Source organism: Drosophila mojavensis, unplaced genomic scaffold (assembly GCF_018153725.1).
Source record: "Drosophila mojavensis isolate 15081-1352.22 unplaced genomic scaffold, ASM1815372v1 contig_277, whole genome shotgun sequence".
NCBI lineage: Eukaryota > Metazoa > Arthropoda > Insecta > Diptera > Drosophilidae > Drosophila > Drosophila mojavensis.
Window position 1 is genome coordinate 4,491,986 of NW_025318822.1, and position 16,521 is coordinate 4,508,506.

Here is a 16,521-nt window from a genome sequence, read left to right on the forward strand (position 1 = left end):
TCGATTTTTTAATTTATTTATATCATTTACCACAGTGAGAAACTCTGTGCCCATTTGCCGGCGCGCGCCGAGGGCTATTCCTGGTCCCTGATCTTTAGCACATCCCAACATGGTTTCGCCCTCAATTCGCTATACCGCAAGATGGCGCGCCTGGAGAGTCCCGTTTTAATTGTCATAGAGGATACGGAGCACAATGTGAGTAACAGTTAAATTTCAATTGACCAATGTTTTTTAATACCTAATACAAATTGTTGATATTCTATTTTCAGGTATTTGGTGCTCTGACCTCTTGTGCGCTGCATGTGTCCGATCATTTTTATGGCACCGGCGAATCCCTGCTTTACAAATTTAATCCCAGCTTCAAGGTATTCCATTGGACTGGTGAGAATATGTACTTCATCAAGGGCAACATGGAGAGCCTGTCAATTGGCGCTGGCGAGTAAGTAAACACGCATACACACGCACACACACATAATCATAAGCATAAGCATTGCAAAGACAATGTAAACATCACAGAGAGTAACGGCAAGAACAAGTCACACCTTCAAGAGCGCAAAATATCCCTCTCTCTCTTAATCTCAACTTGGTAAATGCTTGAAGAGGCGGCCAATGCAACTCATAAATTAACATACAATGTAGCTATGTATGTGTATGTATATGTATAGCTTAGACAAGCTAACAGAAGTACTCGCACACCGGCATAAACTTGGAGAAGCAATAGCAAAGTCTAGGCATGCATATGTATAAGCTAGGTGCAAAGTGAATTTATGTACATATGTATATTGCCTGCAGATGGGCAAGCGACTTATTTGGTTTGCTCGTACGCCTCTTCGGCCCTCGTTCGTGTGTCTTTTGAGCAGCGAAGCCGAAGCTCAGCTTAAGAGCGAAAAACGAACTGGAAATATTGTACACACGCTCTGAAGTTTATATTGTCTATGCACTCACTCACTGCTCACATACACCTACACAAACACATGTTGAATTCTGCTAGTATGTACTAATTATGCCTTTCTCCTTCTTTCTCCCTCTAACTTGCAGTGGACGCTTTGGACTCTGGCTGGACGGAGATCTGAACCAGGGCCGATCACAGCATTGCAGCACATACGGCAATGAGCCGTTGGCGCCACAAGAAGACTTTGTTATCAAAACACTCGAATGCTGGGCATTTGTTTAAGTGAATTTGTGTTGAGAACGCGTTCTCGATGGGGAGCGAAGCCTACCTATTTAATTAATTGATAATATTAAATATATATATATATGTATGTGTACTACTACTACTATAACAAACAACCTGAGAATGATATCAAAATCTAACGTGTGTCTAAACAAATAATAATAAATATAAACAACAACAAAACAAAAGCAAAACGAAAAATCATATTATCGCATAGAAACACAAAGACGAGAAAAAAATATACACACGAAGAGCCTAACCTAAACTCCAGAAACAAAACCCTAAAAAAAAAAAAAAAAAAAAAAAAAAAAAAAACAAATGTCTGTGAGCAAGAACGAAAATTGCTATATGCGTTGAAACGTATTAATTATTTAGTTTTTATAATATTATATATTATTAAACGAGATGTAACTAAATTATGTAGTAGATGTAATCAGTGAGAAAAACAGAAAGCCGGAAAAGCGAAAAAAAACCAGACAAACAAAACAATTGAAAACCTCCCTTTGAATAAACATTTGGACATAAGCATCAGCCACACCTCCACCTCCACAACCACACCTACACACACATATGTAGACTTAAGCTCTATTATCAAACAACAACAAAAAAAAACAAGGAATTAAACTGAATTGAATGTTTGTCAACCAAAATACAACACAATACATATTTACAATAAAATTTTGGTTTGTTTTTTGGTTTATTCGTTTTGTTGTTGTCTTGAAATTATTTAACGTTGTTTCGTGCCTTTGCTTTTGTCTGTAGACACCTGAAAGAAATGTCGATATAATTTAAAAGAGAAAAAAAAAATTTAAATGCAAGTATTTTGGAAATATTTTTAATTTTAGAGAACGAGCAAAGAATAGGGCAGAGGAAGTTAGAGAGAAAGAGAAAGAGAGAGTTTTAAGAAAGGCAATTATTTTGTTTAGGTTTACAAGAATTATATGAATGTATATTTAATTATGCTAATTATGTTGATTTTAATGCAATTATACTAAAAGCAAACAATACAAGATTAAAGAAATACACAAAAACAAATATATATTACAACAAATCCAGAATTTTAATTGTCACATAATAATAAGAAGAAATGTTTTTATATAGTCTTTTAGACTAGGCGAAAGTTCTTCCAGAATTTGGATATATATGTTATATATACACTTTCGATATGGGTTTGCGTTTTTCTGTTTTTGGTCATATGTTTGAATACATGCACACACATAAACAACACACACACACTCACAATTTTCTACATCGACAGCGCCTAAATAAAAATAATAAAACAATTTGTTGGAGCTGTGGATGCAAAGGTTTTGAAAACTTAAATGGCTTTATATCCCTTTTGAGATACAATTGAGTACATATATATATCTATATGTATGTGAACATTATATACATATATGCGAATGTGTGAATGAGTAATAAATGTGTCATTGTTTGTAGTGTATTTGCGCAGTCGTCGCGACCTATTGTTATGTATTATGAATGTTATATCACCCTCCAAAAAAAAAAAAAAAGAATAAAGCTAAATATTTGAGTGGCAAACGAAGAGAGAGGGGATAGAGAGATAGGGCTAAATTGCTGATATTTTACACAGTTCGAACAAATTTTTGTTTCTGAATTTTTCACTATAAGTAATGGCTGAATATGACATATTTAAAGCAAATCTTAGATCCTAAAATATAATGTAGCATGCAACAATTTAGAGAAATTTAGCTGAAACTTTTTTGCACCCTAAACCCCCAGACAAAGCGAAGTACATTGATCTTAACCGTACTTTTAAATATGATATGATGAAAATATGGATATATGTATATACGTACATATGTGTATATATATATCCATTAGCACTCATGCCAAAGTGTTTTTTAGAAGTTATTTAAAACAAAAAAACAATTTTTGTGTAGATGTGTCTAAGATATATGCATATACCCATATATGATATATGATGTTGATAGATCCTACATACATATTCCTTGAATGAGTTTTGTGAGCTTTAAACACGCAACAACAACTGCTAAATGAGTAAACAATGAAGATTTAAATCTAAAGAACAATAACTGAAAGGATTTAACAGTAAAATGAAATACTCAAGATCATGCAAACTTGTTTACAGAGCAGATCAGAAAAAAAGAAGCTAAAAGAAAACCCTAGCTTAAATCCCTAAAAATTCATACACATATATAAAATCTTGAGACCAAAAATGCGTTTACTAAAAATATTAAATCAAATCTATATGATATATATATATACATATATGTATATACAAATATTGATAATTAAATGGCATACATTATTAAGGATATTGTGGATCGTTTGTCTTCAGATTTGTGCGTCAATTGTATCCAACACACACACAAACACACACACATGCTTAATGAATAGCTAAAAATTGTATATTATTATATTATATATGTATATGCATATATATTATATACATTTTTGGTAGGCCTATGAATGTTTGTTGTGCGATCAAAAAACAAATATTTTTGAATTGTAACTTCTGTCAATTAACATGTAGACTGTAGATTGCATATATATATACATATAACTAACTATATATATATGTATATATTTATTTATAATTATGTGTGTATGAGATTTAACTTTTATTGCGCCACAAATTACATATATATATAACGCTTCATAATTGTGTTAGCTATGGGTGTGTCGGTGTCTGCTTTGAAGTAGTAGTAATTGTGAAAATACCACAAGCCAGTGTTGAATAGTTGCGAAAAAGATATTCTAGTTGTGCACCAAATCACTGTAAACAAAACCAAACCAATTGCACTAGAGTTTGAAAAAAAAAATAACGGTTAAAGTGATCATATAAATATTATCAAATTTTGTTTATATTTTTTTGTGGCATTTCGAAAACTTCAAACAAACCAAAACATTTAACTGAGGGAAAGCCAGCAGAGTACGATTTTAAATTGAAATAGTAAATATATTGAATAGGTGGGCAGAGGCAACTCAACTTGTATAACAGTATAACAGTAACAGAGCAAACTAACAGTACATAGAAAAACAGTGATAGACAGACAGAGAGACAAAGGAAGTGAGAGAGAAATGAATAAAATGATCAAGCAGAAAAGTTTTATTTTTCCACCGACGAATTGCAGGCATATGAATATAGTTACACATATACATAGACATAAACATATACATGCATAGACATACCTTGTAGTGGCAATTATATCGCTCATGTACATAATACAGAAATATTTTTGAAACGATATAAAATACATAAATAAATGAACATATGTACATAGAGTGCAAGCAAAGAAGTTTCGAAGGAACAAATGGAAAGTGAACATTGGAAATATTTAAAGCAATTTTCAATTATACAATTTATCAATTTACATTTGTTTGGTTGTTCGTTTGTCAAACGCATAGTTGTTTTTCTGTTGGCATTCAAATGAATAGCTTACAATACAATTAAAGCTAATGCGAAATTAAAAATCATGTGTGCTATAACTTGTTGCGTATCAAAGCGCAGAGTGGAAAATGGGATAAATGCGATGAAGTACGAAAAGCCCATTGCAGCGCATATACAAAAACGAAATGTGCTTAAGCAGTACATATATAAATACGCATATACATATATATGCATGTGCATACGTATATATAGTATATATAACTGTAAAGTCATTACTAAGATGAACAACTTTTCTGAAAAATAAACTGTATATTCAAATATCAAACAAACGCAGTTTTACTTTTTTTTTTTTAATTATAATGGTTGAAAACAAAATTCCTTTCTATTTCGCAGTTTAAATTAAAAGCATATTTACATACTTCAGTACGTATAATTTACCGATAGATGGCGTCCCACTAGTTTGGCGGTTAAATTTGAAAACTTACCTATTTGGCCTCCAGCTACTACATATGTAATCAACAGAGGACGCAGTTCAAAGACATGTAATTTGTAAAGCATACTTTTGTGCGCACCAATAAATAATTTACATCTTGGGCTGACAAAATAAATCCAACACTCAGCCAAATATTGAAAGCCTTCAATTCCAATCCAAATTCATTTTACGTCAGTCAACCTGTTTATTTTTCCGAAGCAATTTGAATGCATTTTGTGGTTTTGCTCAGTTTTTCATTTAATAAAAAAAATATATATGTATATTATATACATGATTGTTAATTTTTGTGCTGTCTATTAAAAGAGATTTACATATGCAGAAGGATTCTGGGACCGGATAGGTATATGATCATGAGAATCGGAGAATTGAGTGACATTCAAAATAAATAATTGATTTGTTTGCTTACAACATTTTTGAGATGGGAAATCAATATTAATATCGCTTCTTCATATGATTCAGTTTAGCTTTAATACTTTGGCAAACTATGCACATTTTGATAGTTTTTACAGAGCGTATATGCAGACAGATTATAAGATACAATATAAAAACGATCAACATGTCGCTGATAAGGCAGTTAGCTAAAGGTTAATGCGAAATTAACTACAGAACTACGACTTAGTGGCTAAAACTAAAGTTTTAAATGACTAAAGGAGCTTTGATTCACATTTATGTAGGTTAGACTTGTACAGTTCAGTTTCCCTAACTGCACTTCTCATAACGATAAGATTACGTGCTTAAAAATTATATATAAATAGGTTTTAACTAGCTTTTTACAATGTGTATTGGCTGATAAAATATACACTCTTAAGTTGACCATTATCGCTGTGCCATTAGTCACTACAATATATGGCCTAGATATAGATATAGTTATATATACAGGATTTAAGCGACGACGGGTAGCTACGTGCAAATCTCGTTGCTGGCCGGGCAGGAGCTGTTCGCTACATTAGCGTTGAGCGATCCTGTTCCGGTCGTCATGCTGGCGGGTGTAAGTGACTTGTTCGCTGATAACACTGTTGATGCAGATGCGGATGCTGGTGTGGAGGTGGAGGTGGCTGCAGCCGCTGTAACTGTAGATGGCGCGGGTGAGGTTGTTGAGTCAGGCTCCGCAAGCTGCGCCACAGCATTGGCATTGTTTGTCTTGCTGTTCTCCAGTTTGGCACGATTCAGCGCTTCCTCGCGCTCCTTTTTATCAAAGTACCAGACGGTGATGGCGTAGCGGGTACGATGCGCAGGCTGTACCTCATGCGGATTACGTATATCCGACCAGAAGAATATCAGGCGATCAAACTTGGGCTCTATGTCGGCAACCGTGGTGCCTGGCGTCGGCCGAATTCTGTTAATCAAAGCAAAAAAACTTAGCTAATGCACTCTTAAAATAATCATCGATTAACTAACCGCAAGATGCCGCCACTCTCGCTGGCATCCCAGTTGATATTCAGGTAGTATATGGCTGTAATAACGCGACCATCCTTGTTGGGATTGTCCACATGCATCACGTAGTGTGTGCCAGAGCCTGGGTAGCAAGCGACCATAGCCTGCAAAAGTAAGGATTATGATTAAAAACATCTCACCAGATCATTGCAAAAGCTGTACTCACTCTCGTACGCTCCCTGATATGGTAATTGCCCAGGATACCATTGTCCTTCATTGTGTTCACACGATACACCACAGAGTCAATCTAGATCAGAGCAAAAAGTGAGTATGCATGTTTATGGAATGTTAGACCACTTGACGGCTGCTTACCTGATTGGTCAGATACCACACATTGCTGCAGCCGGGCTCATTGCCACCGACCCATTTGATTTTATCACCTCGAATCTTATCACCGCGCACCGTAGACGTGGACGATTGAGCATCGGTACGCATATTGTGCACCAGCTGGCCATCATGAAAGGCGCCCGCAGAGTACATGTTGCGCACCTCGTTCAGGATCTTCAGGCCTTTCTCCGTGCCCAGAAAGTCGTCCACCACGGACAGTCCATACTGATTCATGTCATTGATTATGTTACGACAAAGATCTTCATAGCGACGTTCACTGTAAACGATAAAGAGAAAAAAAAAAGAAAAGAAAATAATGAATTAATTTGCATAATCCCTTGGTAATCTCAACGAAATCTGCGATTTAAATCTAATCCCTATTGGCTCTTGTTGGGTCACCTTCAAGTATAGATGCGATGTATTTTTATCCCCAAACTAAATTAAAATATAAATGTAAATACTACTATAATTTATTTAGTAGTTTCCTTAGTATAATTATTATGAATTTGCATGTTTTACGACATTTTTATCTTTTGCAACCCATTAAATTGTTGCTATTTATTGGACATGTTTCAGTCACGTAGTCCAAAAGTCACACACATAACCGCATAAAGAAAAATAAAAAGAGAATAGCGAAGAGAAAAGGCAGAAGAGGCAGAAAGCCGCTAAATTCTGGATAAGCAAAACAAATGTAAAGAAAGATTGTAGAAACCGTAAATCCATCAAAAATATTAACTGCATGGGAAAATATGCACTCACAGCAATAAAGAAAAACGAAAATAGCGTCCACAAATTATAGCCAACTTTTAAGACTTGTGAGATATCGAGTTTAGCTTTAAGGTTGTTTAAACGAATTGCAAATTAAAGAGCGTAGAATTGAAACGGTTATAATGAACTTCGAACCTGAACCGGTTTCAATTTTAAGCATGATTTATCGATGTTTAATATTAAATAGTTATCTATTCGAATTACCGTTTATCCAAAGCTTCGCGAAAATATTGTTCGGCATTGGCAGGCTGAGCCGAATGCTTGAAGAAATTACTGTAATCCGTTGGTGGGAACGTAATCATTTTGAGTTTACAATTTATCAGTTTTATCAGATTTTAATATTAAATCTTTAAAAAAAATATTTTAAAATATTTATATTCTCTTCACTTTGTCCTTAGAGAAATTATTTAGTTCTTCAGCTGGCGCACTGACGGAAGCGATTGCGGAGCCATTCACACACAACTAATGAAAGTTTGAAATTGCTTGCCCGTTTTTATACTTCCGATTGAAAGCAGTTAGGAAGAAACACACATAGAGAGCGAGAGTAACGGTTGTTGTTTATCGTACATTGCTATCAGTGCAATACAGTGTTGGTTAACAGTCTGGTAAACACATACATACGTATGCACAGCTTTAGTTGAACGTTATCCAATTGTTGCAATGGTAACTGTAGCTGTTTTACGTCTTTTCACATTTGTTGTTTATTGCTTTTGGTTTATTTTTCACACAGTTAATATATTTCTGGATAATTGTAGCGAAGAACGAACCGTTCACGTCGAGCGTACGCTTACAACTGAGCGGCAGACACAGGCAAGCGACAACGACTCACCGGCTCGATCGACGCAGTGGGAGAGTTTGCACATGTGTTGGTAGCATATATCATTTATGAGTGTGTGTTGCGTTAGAGGCTCGTGTAGCGGAAAGTGTTGTTGCTACAGAGCTACCTTTACGTGTTTGCCCATGTATTAATTTTTTTTTTCTAGGAGTAATTGAAAACGAGACCGACTATCAGATAGTATTTTTTCGTGTAGTTGGAGAGCGCGTTTAGGGCTTTTTTCGTTAAATTTATCAAACTTCATCGGCATAAACTAGTTTCCGCTTGCCCTTCAACTTGCATGCAACTCTCCTCAAACAAACACTAATGCAAACAAAAACAGAAGGCGAACGCGGAGTGGCTGACACAATAAACGAGCGACCGCTCACGTAGCCCAGCACGCAGTACAAACACAAAACACATGCGTGAAAATCAAAGCGGGGCAGTTGACAGAGAAGACGCCACAAGAGAGAGAGAGAGAGAGGCGTGAACGAAGACATTTGAATTTGTTTGACAAAGCAAATGAGCAAAAAACAAAAACGAGAAACTAAGGAAACAGCTGTAAATACATGCATATGTACATGTAGATATAACATTTGTGTATATGTACGTTGGTACATATGTACGTATATATATTTATAGCCATACATATATATGTACATCTATGTACATATGTATGAGCGGTGCTGGGCGCGTATTCCAATAATTTGGGTCAACGGCCCAGTTCAAAGTCGCCAGCTTAAATAATTATTTAAAGGGCCCAACAGCACGACACACACATGTACATATCATTCATAAACACATACTATTTGTATGTATTTGTGTTCTAAAATGAATTATGTGTGTGTGCTCAATGATGGATTGTAGCCCTTGGTCTTTGATATGTTACGTGCGAAGTTTGTAAGCATGGCACGTGCACCACGCGTCAGAGATGACACAAAGTACTCACTTGCTGTCACTATTCACTGCTGCAGTGATAGTTGTCACGATTGCAAGATAAAACAAAATATAATTGTACCAGTATTTATAGAAATATTGTAATTATATTATTTTATAAAACATTTGTTTGAACATGAATATATTAAATACTTGAAGGAAATATAAAATAAAAATATAAAGCATACACACTGCAAAAGAGCGTGAAAGTCACATTGAAGCCCTCATTCATCACAGCTTTGTGGTCGATGCTGTCGAGGGCGGCGCACACGCATACAGTCCGACCTTGTGACGTGCACGGCCAAACGTAGTTAAAACTCCACATACATTACATATATACAAGTATGTGTATATTATTATATGTATGTATATGTGTGCGAAATCGTTTGTTGCAAGGCAAGTAATGGGGTTGAAAATTGAGAACCAGCCGCAACAGTTTGTTGAAAACATCTGTAACCTGCTTTTGTAACGTCGATTGTCGATATTTACCGTTTATAAAGCAGTTCTCATTTAAAATACACTTGCTAAATTTTTGCACACATTCGAAGAAGGGATAGAAAGCTACTTGACAAGTGCCGCCTGTCTGACAAAATATCACATACAGATGTAAATATTTATATTGCTATCTTTGTAGCTAGAAATTAGCGAGCTGAGATCATGCGACATACCATTGCTAATTGTTTAATAAAGAATAACAGAGCCAATCCAATATTAAGACGCGTAGTAGCAGCCACGACAGATTGAAAACGCGTCGCAAGACTTGCTAATAAGATAAGAAGCTAAATTAAAAGCGTAACAGTTTGCGTACCCGCCGCACGTACGCAAAATAATTGAGGCAAACAGTTAAAGAGCGTGTGATATAGGGGAGTAGGCAGATAAAGAGAAAGAGCGAGAGAGAGAGAGAGGCCACCCAAGCTGAAACGGAACGGGGACCACCCACCATAAAACGTAAGAACGAATAGCAATAAGCAAAACAAAATAAATTCGCGAACTTATCGATGATTCAGCGCAAATAGCACTGAAGTCATCGCGCCGATAGGGAATTGTAATTTTGCAGCTGTCGGCATTTACCTGCTCTAGTGTGTTTAATCTCTTAAAGTAGCATGAGAAAATAAATGAAAATACATATACATATGTATGTATGTAGAAGCAAAACTGTAGGTGGAACTGCGCAACAGAATTACAAAGTCAGCGGCGCCATTCAGCGAAATGCGACTTCACTTCGTAAGAGGTGTTAACAAATCAAATAATGTGTTTTGCTGTGTACGTGCACCGTTTCGGCAAAGGGCATCGTGACACCTCGGCTCGCTTCGTGTGCAGTTCGGGCAAGTGCATTACATTACGCGCACGTAACGACGAAAAAAGGTAAACATTCCAGACAACGTCCGCCGCTACACTCGAAATTGCACCCAATCTAATCGCAGGGCACATATTTGCTTATGGCAAGAAAAGAGCACATTATAAATTAGCGGACTGGCACCGAATTGGCGAATTGGCGAACTGGTCTGCACTCAGCAGTGCCAAAGATGCGAGCACGTAAAGCTTATCGCTAATTAGCGCCTTGTATGTGTGTATGTGTATGTATGTTTACGCATGCATTTACGTACATATGTAGCCCAATTATACGTATGTATGTATTTCTCGGGCGTTGGCTTTAGCGTAATTTATAAAATATATATTTATATAAATGGAACTAAATCTGGATTTAGATAATTTTAATAAATATAACAATAAACAGATATTTTATCGAATGTGAATTGAGTTTGTATTTTGGGGCGGAAGATCTGTTTTCTAGCATAAAGTGAGCATTGATCTAAACATTTACAGCATTGCTAAAGTAAAAGTTATAATTGTATGAAATGTTCGTTCAAAAGTTTGTTTCAAGAACACACGTTTTCTGTATAATAAAAAAAATTTTTGCCCGAAGATCGAGCATTAACAACGATCTACACAAATACACATACACCCACACACACACACATACACATGCACACATATACACAATCTATTGGATTGGATAGTACGAAATTTAGACAGCGAAAGGAAGAATTTGATCAACTCTTGACCTCGGGACGACAATGGTTGAATACACTCGTCAACCATGTCCAATACGAATTGTAGAGGATTGCGGCTGCGCCTTTCTGATGGGCTGCATTGGTGGCTCTATGTTTCAGTATATGAGGGGATTCAGGAATTCACCAACGGGCTTCATCCGCAGCCTTTACGGCGGTCTGGACTCCGTTAAGATGAAGACACCGGCTATAGCGGGCAGCTTTGCCGTTTGGGGCGCCACATTCAGCACAGTGGACTGCACCATGGTCTACTACCGGCAGCGCGAGGACTCTTGGAATTCGATTGTCAGTGGCGCTGCCACGGGCGGGATTCTAGCCGCCCGCAATGGTATCAAGGCAATCGGTAATGGCGCCTTGGTCGGGGGCTTAGTGCTGGCCATGATAGAGGGTGCTGGCGCCGCAGTGGCCACCATCTATGCAGCCCAGCCATCAAACACGACCACAGAGATCACCTATCCCCAAAGGCCGCAGTGGGAGCCAGTCTCGAACGGCAGCAGCAACAGCAACGATGCCTTAGCAGAAATTGAACGTGTACTGGACAAGTGCAACACATATCAGAATCCTAACAGAAGCTCACGTTGCAGACAGAAGCCAAAATATATAGACACTGAGGCACCAGCCAAGCCGCTCTCACTTCTCGAGCTGGTGAGACAAGCGAACATTTTTATTAGGACTTAACTTTATTTTTGTGGAATACCACGTTTCGGCCATCTTACTCATATGCCAAATTAATTCTATGTGCAATAGACGTTGACAAAATAAAAATGAGTTTTGATTGTAAATTGTAAGTTTTGATAATACAACTCACCTGCCGCTGCCCATGAAGCTGGAATCTGCTAGCCCTATCTGAAAGCTGGAGCTCTTCTCGCCATGATGATGATGATGCTGATGGGGGTGGGGATGGTGGTGTTGCTGGTCATGCTGCTGATTCAGTTCATCCGACTGAGCTGTTTGGGTAGCCAGCGTTGGCTCTCCGAAGTAATTGAACAGATCATCCAGTTCGTTAGGCCAGCTCTGAGCCTGTGCGGCGGTCGTCATCATTTGAGCGGTGGAGCAATTGGCGCCACTAACATCCAGCGTTGTGGCTGCCACCGCCTGCTGCAGCTGTTGTATCTTGTTGTTGTTGTTCTGCTTTCGGCGCGCCAGCAGACGACAATCATGCCGATGGGCTGGCCAATCCAAATGCTGATGCGCAACGGAACAGTAGTAAATGCTTTTGCATTTGGCGCAGCGGAGCAGCTGCTCAGCGGTGCCGCAGATGGCGCAACGTGCTGGCAACGACGATGACTGTGGCTTTTGCATGTCCTTGCCGCGTCCCCTGCTGTTTACACCATATTGGCAACGCTTGGCTTTAACCTTGAACGTCTGACAACGTCGATTGCTATAGCTGTGCGTCTGCCTATTGCCACTCGCAATATCAAATATTGTAGATTTCGGAATGACGGCAGGGCGATATCTTCAGCAAGTGTATGTGTGTTTGTGGTCCAATTTCAGGGCATTTCACCAGACCTCCTTTAGCTATTGAAATGTGGCTATACTGTGCGCATTTTAATCACGTAGGCCCAGCCAAAATAACGAAGAATAACAACAAAAAGATGCTATATAGCCGTTGTTGTTTTTATTGTTGCTGTTGTTATTGTTGCTCCCAACAGCTGCGTCCGCCTCCGCTTTTGCGATTGCTCTCTCTGCACGTTGTGTTGTACTATATTTGTAGTGTCGCTCGAACGTGGCATTTACTCGTCTTTTAGCAATTCAGCAAATTTTAGCAATGACAAATTGCTTACAAATGCAAATTAATAAAAAAAAATTATAACGCTATTCACTTTCACGGTGATAGAAATAGTCATGAAATGAACTAGTATAATCGATATGCAGATTTATCGAGTTGCGGTCATACAGCACTCATTTACAGTGCTGGGAAACACGCATAGAGTTCGCGCGAATTTAGAATTGATGCTTTCCAATAAGACTTATCGGCTTTGCTTGATATGTAGTTATCGAAACACTTTCGACAGGTCGACCGGTAGGCAGTTGTTAAAATAAATTCAACATTTCAAGATTTCCGTTTACTAAATTTTAGTCTAAAAAGTCAACATGGCATTAACAGATTTAAGCGCCAAAGTGGTGCTGGTTGATATTGAGGGCACCACAACATCGATTACCTTCGTCCATGATGTACTTTTTCCATATGCCAAAGCAAACGCCGGGCAGTACCTATCAGAGACATGGGAAACGGATGACACTAAGCAAATTGTCGAGGAGTTAACGCAGCTGCCACAATACACAGAATATGCTTCAACTCTAGAGACTCGACCAGAGATTAATGCTGCGCATATCGCTGATTTTTCCCGTTATCTTATCGAAAAAGATTTGAAGGTGACTCCGCTAAAAACTTTGCAGGGTCACATCTGGGCTAAGGGTTATGCGAGCGGGGAGCTTAAGGGGCAGTAAGTAGCTATCAGTTGCTAAGTAAACGAATCTTAAATCCGTTAATCAATCTTGACAGTGTCTACGAGGATGTCGCTGTGGCTTTCCAGGCCTGGAGTGATGCTGGCCTTCGCATCGCCGTCTATTCGAGCGGCAGCGTAGCTGCCCAGAAATTGATCTTTCAGCATAGCATAGCCGGTGATCTGCTGCCGCTGCTGAGCGCACACTTCGACACGAACGTGGGACACAAGCAGCAGACCGAATCATACACACGCATTGCTGAATCCCTGGGGGTGGAACCGCAGCATGTGCTCTTCCTCACAGATGTGCCAGAAGGTGCGTTAACAGCTAGGATCTTTTGCGCAAACTTTGCAATAATTAATTTAAATTTTTACAGAAGCTTCTGCTGCTCGTGATGCGGGCATGCAAACCGTTTTGCTGGCTCGTCCTGGCAATGCGCCACTCACCGCGGAACATACCAGCGCCTTTCCCGTCGTCGCAAACTTTGTGGCACTGCAATCTCTGAAGCAACCCTGAATAAAGCTGCTCGATTCTTGAGTTGAAGACAATGCTATAGAATATATTTATTGTGCAGAGAGATTTGCTTTACAGAAACGCACGATCCACGCTGCACAAATCATCGCCACTGTCGTGCGGCTCGGGCGTCTGCTCCACCTGTCGGCGACGTGATGTGGAGCGCTGAGATTGCCGCGAGCTGGGCTTTAGCTGCGCGCCATAGATCTTGCGCAGCTGCTGCACCTTCAGATCCGCATCGGTGATCCCATTTGGACAGCGGCTGCTATTGCACTTCTTCTTGGGCTGCTTAATTCGGCGCTGTTGGTTGCTCTCGCAGCCATGGCGCATGCCCTCGCTGCGGCAGCTGTGGCTGAGTTTGCCCACCTCGGGACCCCAATAGGTCTGACCCTCGAGCAACAGTGGCGCCGACTTGACACGCTGTTTCATCATTTGCATGTGCAGCTCGTACTGCTGCTCCTGCAGCGCTTGCTCCGCCTTGCGCGTGGCCAGCCGTATGGAAAGCAGCGCCTTATGTGGTTCACTGGAATAATCAAATATTTATTTATATGTTTCAGGAACTGGTTGGTGAAGTTACTTGAGGGACAGCGATTTCCAGGCAGGCGTCTTGCGCACCTCCCAATCGAACTGTGGAATGGGATCGTGATAGGTGCAATTGTTTTTCAGCTCCTTCACCTTTTTCCGCGAGACCTCAGCACGCAGGGTGGCCGCCAGATTGGGTCGGGCCACTGGATGCTGCGGAGAAACACTAGATATCCGCTTGCCTGGCTGCGATTCCTGTCCTGTCGTCTGCACAGGGGCCACCATTATCTTGCGTGAACGTCGCTTGCACACGCGTCTTGAGGTCGAAGCGGAGCTGTTGCTACTGCGCTTGGAAGACACTGAGGGGGATTCAATGTGCAGCTTGGGTACCTCTTTGTTTGAAAAATAGTTGCTTTGCGTCAACAGCCCCAGCTTGGGCGCTGGTTGTCCGCTGGCACTCAAATCATTAACACTGTAGCTCTTCCTTAGCATTTCGCTGCGAACTTTGGCACGCTCTGCTGTGTGCATGGCCGGCACCTTGGGCATGGGCGTTATCTTGTGGGTCTGGGTGGTATTGCTGGTGGACTTGGGACGCTCAGATTTTCGCATGAATTCCTGCTCGAAGGCCTTCAGAGATTGCTTAAAGTCAGCCACTTCAAGGGCGAAATCCTGCTTGAAGCTGGCCAAGCGACTTAAATCACGAACGCACTTCTCATATTCCTCACTAAGGCAGCTCGTGTTGTGTGTGACATCGGGGGTGGGTGTGCCCCGCTCCGGCAGGATTAACGGTGGTATGCTGGGTGCTTTCTTTTTAACCTTCTTGCATTTCTTGTTGTGTTGCTTTACCTTACAGGAGCCGCTCTCGTTTACTTGCTCCGGCGTCGCGGGCTGGGCGCGCAACTCTCGGCTGGTGGTACGAAGACTTTCGAGAGTTGAATAAAAGTCTGCGTTGTGCAGATGCTTCACTTCACAGTAGTCTGTAATGAAAGAGTTCTAGTTAAATGCAAATTAGTACTTGTTAAACTTAATACCTGGTATGCTGTCATAGAATTTGGCCAGCGATTGTATGCCCGTTTGACTCGTCCAGTTGGCAGTCTCTGTGGTATCTTGTGGTTGGCAAGTGGATTTTGCTTTTACCTTTTTACCCATGCAAAGTCTGGGGCGATTGTAAACTGGCGCCGGACAATTATTGCAAGGGTCTATAGGCACATTGACGCAGGAATTTAAATATGCTCGACCCATATGTGTGCTCATATTTCATTTAATAAATACAATGCGTTTTATCAATATTTGAAATCCAATAGGTTACTGTTGCCAGCGGTAACCAAACATTGAACATTTCTTTACGCTTTGTTTTTGATCCGTTCCGCTTTGTTCTGCCTCTTCGCACGGTAACGGCCATGTCCTGGTTTCGGTCTCGGCCATTCCAGCACATTTATTTGCTGCTTCACTATTAAATAACTTTCATACTTATGCTCACTTGTAGTAAATAACAAATATATGTCGTTTTTACTTACCATTTTCTCTTAATTCATCTACAACTGCTCTTCATATTCTGCAACAAATATTTTATAGCTTGTTATCGTTATTGAGATAGGTAAGTTTTCGTTTCTGGCCTACGGTCTCACTATTCAGCCAACGATA

General features: G+C 39.7%; 5 protein-coding genes across 37 annotated transcripts in view; 3 read left to right on the top strand and 2 right to left on the bottom strand.

Moving 5' to 3' along the window:
* Positions 1–1,874, top strand: part of LOC6574350 (TLD domain-containing protein 2) — a 67,709-nt gene extending 65,835 nt beyond the window's left edge. For all 27 annotated transcript variants that reach the window (XM_044008391.1, XM_015167386.3, XM_015167381.3 and 24 more), the window contains 3 exons: positions 36–195; positions 270–439; positions 1,039–1,874. In XM_044008391.1, coding sequence (XP_043864326.1) covers positions 36–195; positions 270–439; positions 1,039–1,174 — 466 coding nt within the window. In that variant the 3' untranslated portion in view covers positions 1,175–1,874. The remainder of the gene's footprint in view (positions 1–35; positions 196–269; positions 440–1,038) is intronic.
* Positions 1,875–5,492: 3,618 nt separating this feature from the next.
* On the bottom strand, positions 5,493–13,240 carry LOC6574353 (egl nine homolog 1). Of its 5 annotated transcripts, none has more exons than XM_002000369.4 (5): positions 12,203–13,240; positions 6,790–7,081; positions 6,644–6,724; positions 6,442–6,581; positions 5,493–6,379 (listed from the first exon to the last, which is right to left on the bottom strand). In XM_002000369.4, exons 1-5 carry the CDS (start codon positions 12,694–12,696, stop codon positions 5,944–5,946), a joined length of 1,443 nt encoding a protein of 480 aa, XP_002000405.2. In that variant the 5' UTR covers positions 12,697–13,240; the 3' UTR covers positions 5,493–5,943. The 5 variants fall into 5 exon arrangements, with proteins under 5 accessions (XP_002000405.2, XP_043864340.1, XP_015022886.1 ...); XM_044008405.1 differs by lacking the exon at positions 12,203–13,240 and adding an exon at positions 9,991–10,006; XM_015167400.3 differs by lacking the exon at positions 12,203–13,240 and adding an exon at positions 7,777–8,373.
* LOC6574354 (probable mitochondrial import inner membrane translocase subunit Tim17 3) lies at positions 11,148–12,176 on the top strand. Its single transcript, XM_002000370.4, has one exon. It carries the CDS (start codon positions 11,401–11,403, stop codon positions 12,070–12,072), a length of 672 nt encoding a protein of 223 aa, XP_002000406.1. The 5' UTR covers positions 11,148–11,400; the 3' UTR covers positions 12,073–12,176.
* A 141-nt stretch (positions 13,241–13,381) lies between the features above and the next one.
* On the top strand, positions 13,382–14,390 carry LOC6574355 (enolase-phosphatase E1). Its single transcript, XM_002000371.4, has 3 exons — positions 13,382–13,841; positions 13,901–14,157; positions 14,219–14,390. The coding sequence occupies exons 1-3, from the start codon at positions 13,489–13,491 to the stop codon at positions 14,356–14,358; spliced, it is 750 nt and encodes a 249-aa protein (XP_002000407.1). The 5' UTR covers positions 13,382–13,488; the 3' UTR covers positions 14,359–14,390.
* On the bottom strand, positions 14,376–16,501 carry LOC6574356. Of its 3 annotated transcripts, none has more exons than XM_015167402.3 (4): positions 16,395–16,501; positions 15,909–16,338; positions 14,933–15,854; positions 14,376–14,878 (listed from the first exon to the last, which is right to left on the bottom strand). In XM_015167402.3, the coding sequence occupies exons 2-4, from the start codon at positions 16,129–16,131 to the stop codon at positions 14,428–14,430; spliced, it is 1,596 nt and encodes a 531-aa protein (XP_015022888.1). In that variant the 5' UTR covers positions 16,132–16,338; positions 16,395–16,501; the 3' UTR covers positions 14,376–14,427. The 3 variants fall into 3 exon arrangements, with proteins under 3 accessions (XP_015022888.1, XP_002000408.2, XP_032589655.1); XM_002000372.4 differs by having other exon boundaries at positions 15,909–16,327; positions 16,395–16,493; XM_032733764.2 differs by lacking the exon at positions 16,395–16,501 and having other exon boundaries at positions 15,909–16,343.
* Positions 16,502–16,521: the final 20 nt, after the last annotated feature.

Coding starts and splice junctions, on each gene's coding strand:
- LOC6574353 (XM_002000369.4), bottom strand. CDS start 12,696: ATGCAAAAGCCACAGTCATCGTCGTTGCCAGCACGTTGCGCCATCTGC. Junction 6,725..6,789: donor TGTGGTATCTGACCAATCAG/GTAAGCAGCCGT, acceptor GCTCTGATCTAG/ATTGACTCTGTGGTGTATCG. Junction 6,582..6,643: donor ATATCAGGGAGCGTACGAGA/GTGAGTACAGCT, acceptor TTACTTTTGCAG/GCTATGGTCGCTTGCTACCC.
- LOC6574355 (XM_002000371.4), top strand. CDS start 13,489: ATGGCATTAACAGATTTAAGCGCCAAAGTGGTGCTGGTTGATATTGAG. Junction 13,842..13,900: donor AGCGGGGAGCTTAAGGGGCA/GTAAGTAGCTAT, acceptor CAATCTTGACAG/TGTCTACGAGGATGTCGCTG. Junction 14,158..14,218: donor CCTCACAGATGTGCCAGAAG/GTGCGTTAACAG, acceptor AAATTTTTACAG/AAGCTTCTGCTGCTCGTGAT.
- LOC6574354 (XM_002000370.4), top strand. CDS start 11,401: ATGGTTGAATACACTCGTCAACCATGTCCAATACGAATTGTAGAGGAT.
- LOC6574356 (XM_015167402.3), bottom strand. CDS start 16,131: ATGAGCACACATATGGGTCGAGCATATTTAAATTCCTGCGTCAATGTG. Junction 15,855..15,908: donor ATTCTATGACAGCATACCAG/GTATTAAGTTTA, acceptor CTTTCATTACAG/ACTACTGTGAAGTGAAGCAT. Junction 14,879..14,932: donor TGGAAATCGCTGTCCCTCAA/GTAACTTCACCA, acceptor TGATTATTCCAG/TGAACCACATAAGGCGCTGC.